General features: G+C 29.9%; 1 protein-coding gene across 1 annotated transcript in view; it reads left to right on the top strand.

The window, feature by feature from the left end:
* The first annotated feature begins 2,193 nt into the window (after nt 1-2,193).
* The window catches only part of LOC117104527, a 17,080-nt gene continuing 12,353 nt past the window's right edge, over nt 2,194-6,920 (top strand). Inside the window, exons 1-4 of the mRNA XM_033245383.1 lie at nt 2,194-2,350; nt 3,355-3,402; nt 4,380-4,463; nt 6,577-6,624. Coding sequence (XP_033101274.1) covers nt 2,315-2,350; nt 3,355-3,402; nt 4,380-4,463; nt 6,577-6,624 — 216 coding nt within the window. The 5' untranslated portion in view covers nt 2,194-2,314. The remainder of the gene's footprint in view (nt 2,351-3,354; nt 3,403-4,379; nt 4,464-6,576; nt 6,625-6,920) is intronic.

The raw sequence follows: 6,920 nt of genomic DNA, 5'->3' as shown, positions 1-6,920 counted from the left end.
ATTATATATACTGTATTTATTTATATATTTATTTATATAATGTATATATTTATTATATATTTATTTATATATATATTTATATATTTATTTTGATATAATTATTTGTGTATACATATTTATATATTTATGTATTTATATATATATATATACTGTATTATTGTTTTATATTATATACTGTAATTATTTATATATTTATTTATATATTTATTTATATATTTTTTGTATATTTTTTGTATATTTATTTATATATTTATTTGTATATGAATTATTTAATTTTTTTTATATATTGTTTGTATATTTATTTGTATATTTATTTTTATATATTAGTGTGTTCATATATTTATTTATATATTTATATATATATATTCATTTGTATATATATATTTATACGTATATATATATATTTATATATATATAAATATTAATATATTTATTTGTATATATTTATTTTTATATATATTTATATGTTTATATATTTATTTATGTATACTGTATTATTATATTATATATATACTGTAATTATTCATATATTCATTTATATATTTATTTATATATTTATTTTTATATATATTTATATATATATTTATGTATTTATATATTTATTTGTTTATATATTTATTTATTTATTAATAAATATATAAATATATGTAAATATATATATATATATATCTATTTAAATATAAAAAATATATTAAAAAAATATATGAACATATTATAATATATATAAATATATAAATAAATATACAAATAAATATATATATATAAATAAATAAATGAACATATTACTATATATAAATATATATATATAAATAAATACACAAATAAATATACAAACAGTATATAACAAAATTTAATAATTATATAAATATATAAACATAAATATATAAATATATATAAATACATATATAAATAAATATATATATATATATAAATATACAAATAAATATACAACACATATATAAATAAATATATAAATAAATATATAAATAATTACAGTATATATAAAATAATAATACAGTATATATATATATACAAATAAGTATATAAAAATAAATATATAAATAAATATATAATAAATAAAGATATACATATATATATAAATGAATATACAAATAAATATATATATATATATAAATGTACAAATAAATATAAAAATATATAAATAAATATATAAATAAATACAGTATATATCAAATAATATATATATATATATATAAATATATAAATAAATACTGTACATCTATCAGCGCTGCATATTTTCGGATCGACGATTCAAAAAGGTAACCAAGTCCAAAAGTATATGTACTGCGCATGACTAGACTACACAGGCAAAGCTCCCCGGTTTGTTATTCATTTGCATCTACTAGGCCAAAGAATATAGGCTAGGCCTACGTGTTTGCAAAACTGGATAACCTGAAAAAAAATTAAAATGTATGGCTTGCATGGCTCGCTGGCTCGCATGACTCGCACATTGGCTCGCATGGCTCGCTGGCCCGCACTTTGGCACTACTCGTTAATAACGCGTATGGTGGGCAGTAGCGTCTGAGAAAAAATCAAACAAACAAACAAAACTATTTAGCGAGAAAACATTATGTAAAAAACATCATGAATGAACCTTCTGCTCAATCTTGTTTTCAATTGTTTTTTTATTAGGTCTGTGTAGTCAAACGGACAAATCATTAAAAAAAAAAAAAACAAACAAACGGACCAACAATCCCTTACTATTATTTTTCCCTTGTAATAATCTTAGGTTTCACTATATATTACTAGCGAGCAGAGATACATGCAGTTTTGTTTGAACTTCTGCACGCACACGAACCGCATAAATGTAGAGCAAACAGTGCAATGAAAATCACTGCACGAAACTGTTTTGATCTGCATTTTATATACCGCCATTATTTGATTATTTAGAAAGCGGAGCGGCCTCTAATCCGACATCTTCGGGACAGACATGTGGCGGTAAGTTGCTTTTATTATTTTTTAATTATTGCCAAATTTTCAGTCAAAGTGTTTGTTCGATGTTTTTTTTATAGGCCTGCATTTTGAGAAGAAAAGAAATCATTTAAAATAAACAAAAGTGGAGAGAAAACTTCTTACAAATTATTTACAAATTTAAGTCTGTGTGTACTACTAGGCCTACTGGCCACTAAGCCCCTTCGCCACAACCATGGTGGGAAGTAGGCCTACGTATACCCTTCTGATATTCTCGAGTCTACAATTCAGACACATTTTAAATATGTTATTGATTGTTACCGTAGTTGTCTTTTTTTTTTAGACTGGTTTGCTTGTGATTCAACGTGCATTTTAAGGAAGTATGATTCTCCTCACTGTTGGTGTGACTGTCGAACTCGTAAGTTTAACTTTTGATTACAATACTGTTAATGAATGGTTATTTATTTATTTGTTTACTTTCTTTCATTTCAATTCAAATATGCAAAAACATTAAATACACTATTTGAATATAACATAATTCCACATGAAAAGTGGCCAAATAATTTCAAAAGAATTAACACACGCAAGGGAATGGACGATACATCAAAGGAAAGACAGCAGAAACAATTACTCATTAACACGACATTTTGATTACATACGATAATTAATATAAAATATAAAGTAAATAATTGTGACCTCCAGTCACACGAGAGGCGTAGATAAAAATTTTAATTTCTAGATGGCGGGATATGAGCTTTTCCGACTTTCAATTTTAACATTGTAACAAAAACAATTTAAGCTAACGGGTCCTGAAAAGGTAGGTCTAGGAATTTTTTTCTTTGTATGTTTTCTTTCTACACCTGTTCCACTGTACATGTCTTTTTTGATGAATAGAGTACGTTATTTGCAAAGTTCATTTCATTCTTGCAGTTTGCAATACCTATAAAATAAAAAGTAAAATAAAAAAAAATAAAAGCACAAAATGAATGAATAAAAATTATTTGCAAAATCAGTTGGTTTGATTTTTGCAAAATGGAGACAAAACGAAAATTATATTAAGACTGTACGTCTGTGAGTATCATTTCCGGCCATCTAGAGGTGCAATAATCATAAATTGTCTTATTTTTTAATAAAAAAAATTCCCCGACCGGGGATGGGGGAGGGGAACTAGGCTTCTCCGACGGGGTAGACCCCTTGTCGGGGAGCTTAAACCCCTTGTCGGGGAATTTCTGGCGCCGCGCCTGTTAATAGCCTTATGTTTCACAATAATATATTACTAGCGAGCATCGACACATGCAATTTTGTTTGAACTTTTGAACACGAACAGCAAAAAGGTCGAGCAAACAGTGCACTAATGAAAAATCACTGCTCGAAACTATTTCCATACTGTATTGTAAATATCGTAATTATTTAATTATTTAGAAAGTGGAGCGGGATCTTATCCGACCATTTTGGAACAGTTATGCGTTGGTAAGTTGCATATTATTTTTGAGTTATTGTCAAATTTTCTGCTTAATCTGTGAAGGCCTTCGATGTTTTTTTTTTTATTTAAACCTGCATCTTCAGAAGAAAGGGAATTATTCAAAAATTAACAAAAGTGGAAAGAGAAAAACGCCTTACAAATTATCTACCAATTTCCATTTTGGACTGTTGAAGTACTTCCATTGTTGTGGTGTTTATTTCTAGTATTTTTTTTTTCCTACCGGTATTTTTTCTGACTTCCGCCCAGCCCCCTCCCCCAATTTGTTTTAAAAGTCTGTGAGCGTTAATAGGCCTACCGATCTTAAGCCTCTCCGCACCAACTAAGGTGTGGCAGATGTGATTCATACCTTCCATTGTGTCTGGGGCGGATGCACGGGGGCGGGGAAGTTGCAGATGGTGCGATCACACTCCTCTAAATTTAATTAATACAATATAATAGTTGTATTGTATTGTTGAAATATTATTTTTATCATTATTTAAAGTATGAGAGTGCAATTTCCAGGACACCTTGAGGGCATTCAAAAGGTTCTCGCCTCAGCCCCAGGTGGGGCTTAAACCGTGTGGACTCTGAAGCACTCCTTACCGCCAAATTCTACATCCGCCTCAGCTGTGTAACTGTAATCCTTCCTCCTGTCTTTCGTATTTTTTGATCCACCGCCGATGGCCTCTTGTCCATAAACTCTATTGAAATTTACATAGTACGAATCTATCGGTAATTTTCCGTCGATTTATAATCAGTTGGAACGGGTTATGGAAAAGAAGCCTGCTTCACAACTACACAACTATTTCACATTCGTGAAGAAATCCAATCTTTTTAATCTTCACTTACCATCATTATGCAATTTACTTATTTTTCTTGCCAGCAAACCTTAAATGTAGGCCTACATATACGTACGCTTCTGATATTCCAGATTCTACAGTTCAGACACATTTTAAATACGTCATTGTTACTCGACTTTTTTTAGACAAGACTTGTGATTCAACGTGCATTTCTTGGGCGTACACAACAAGTAACGGTTACTCACAATGTAGGTGTGACTGCAGATCTCGTAAGTTTGACTTTTGATTAAAATATTCTTAATGAACGGCTAATCCATTTATTTATATTCACTTTCTTTCATTTAAATTCAAATATGCAAAAACATTACTACACTATATTTGAATAAAACATAATTTCATATGGCAAGTGGCTAAATAGTTTCGAAAGATTTAACAAACGCAAGGGAAGGGACGATACATAAAGACAGCAGAACAATTACACATTAAATAGACTTTTTGATTACATAAGGTAAATATAAAAATATAAATGATAGTAACGAAAGAATCAATGATGTAATTATCTACTAGACAAGGGCAACGATTGAGTTTTGTCGGTGAAGAGAGCTGGTGTGGTTGTGGGTTCTGTTGTTACATGTATAAAACATTAAAACGTTTATTTAAGTAGACGTTATTTTACTAGAGTCATCAGGTGTGTATGTTCGTATGGAGTATCATATTCATGACACATTTTTTTTTCAATCAATTTATTTGATTCAATAGTTAGGAAAGGTAAATGTGTAATATTTGATTGATGTGTGGGTTCGTTGAATGCTAAAATGTGGTGCTGTATGAGCAATAGAAAAAATGTGGCTCTGATGAATGTCGTCGTGTAGCCTATTTAAGAACTTGTAAGAATATAGTTATCACAAGCTTCATTGGAATACACTCTATGGTGCGCTCCTTCGTTTTCTTAACCAGTAGTATATTAACGTCGCAATTAGTGTCTATATAAAAAGTGAAAATTATTCATGATCACTAAAAGAAGACTGTGCAGGGGAGGAGTCTGGGTTCAAATTTATTCGGGGCTGGGGGGTCAAAATGTTTCTAAAAAATTAAAAAAAAGGGGGTTCGATGCCGGGAAATGAGCTTTCTCATGTGTCTTTTAATGACTTTTAAGTTCTTCAAAATTCAAGATTTTTCTTTTTGAAAAGAATTCCATGAATTGATGAATCCTAAGGAGTAAGGGGGTCGGGCGTTCTTCCGAAAAAATTTAATTTCTAGATGGCGGGATATGAGCTTTTCCGACTTTTAATTTTCCCATTGTAACAAAAACAATTTCAGCTCACGGGTCCAGAAAAGGTAGGTCTAGGTTTTTTTTTTTTGTATGTTTTCTTTTTACACCTGTTCCACTGTAGGCCCTACATGTCTTTTGTGATGAATAGAGTACCGTACGCTATTAGCAAAGTTCATTTCATCCTTGCAGTTTGCAATACCTATAAAATAAAAAGTAAAATAAAAAAAATAAAAGCACAAAATGAATGAATGAATGAATGAATGAATAAAAATTATTTGCAAAATCTGTTGGTTTGATTTTTGCAAAATGGAGATAAAACGAAAATTATATTAAGACTGTACGTCTGTGAGTATCATTTCCGGCCATCTAGAGGTGCAATAACCATAAATTGTCTTATTTCTTAATAAAAAAAAATCCCCGACCGGGGATGGGGGAGGGGAACTAGGCTTCTTCAACGGGGTAGACCCCTTGTCGGGAAGCTTGAACCCCTTGTCGGGGAATTTCTTGCGCCGCGCCTGTTAATCCTTAATGTAAGAAAAGAATATCCTACTCTTTGTAATAGAAATCCCCAATGCAACGAACTTGCTCATTCTTTTTGTCGTAGAATTATTGACTGTTGGAACTGCCTTCCTTTACATGTGCGTAATGGTAATTTTAATTTATTTAAGACATTTGTTAAGAAATCGTTCATATAACTTTCTTGTTTCACAATACGTTTTGCTGATGAGTGCTTGTGGATCCCAAACATTTATTGTACAGGAACTCCGTTCCTTTTAGTATGCCCGCCTCCCCAGACACCAGCAATCAGTATACCCTTTGTTTCAATGGATTTTATTTTTCTTTCTTTTTCTTTCAATTTTAATGTTTTACTCTTGTATTGTATATACATATATATTTTTATGGATTAAATAAATATAATTTAAAAAAAATGATAATAATAACCTTATATTTCACAATAATATACTAGTGAGTAGCGATACATGCAGTTTAGTTTGAACTTTTGAACACGAACAGCAAAAAGGTCGAGCAAACAGTGCACTAATGAAAAATCACTGCACGAAACTATTTGCATACTGTATTGTAAATATCGTAATTATTTAATTATTTAGAAAGCGGAGCGGAATCTTATCCGACCTTTTTGGAACATTTATGCGTTGGTAAGTTGCATATTATTTTTGAGTTATTGCCAAATTTTCTGCTTAATCTGTGTAGGCCTATTCGATGTTTTTTTTTTATGTAAGCCTGCATCTTCAGAAGAATGGGAATTTTAAAAAAATTAACGAAAGTGGAGAGCGAGAAACTCCTCTCAAATTATTTACCGATTTCCATTTTTGGACTGTTGAAATACTTCCATTGTTGTGGTGTTTATTTCTAGTATTTTTTTTCCTACCGGTATTTTTTCTGATTTCCGCCCAGCCCCCTCCCCAATTTGTGTTAAAAGTCTGTGAGCGTT

The sequence above is a fragment of the Anneissia japonica genome, unplaced genomic scaffold (genome assembly GCF_011630105.1).
Source record: "Anneissia japonica isolate Jap-2015-1 unplaced genomic scaffold, ASM1163010v1 scaffold1554_len142245_cov105, whole genome shotgun sequence".
Classification (NCBI taxonomy): Eukaryota; Metazoa; Echinodermata; class Crinoidea; order Comatulida; family Comatulidae; genus Anneissia; species Anneissia japonica.
This window is presented reverse-complemented; position numbering and strand designations above follow the sequence as displayed.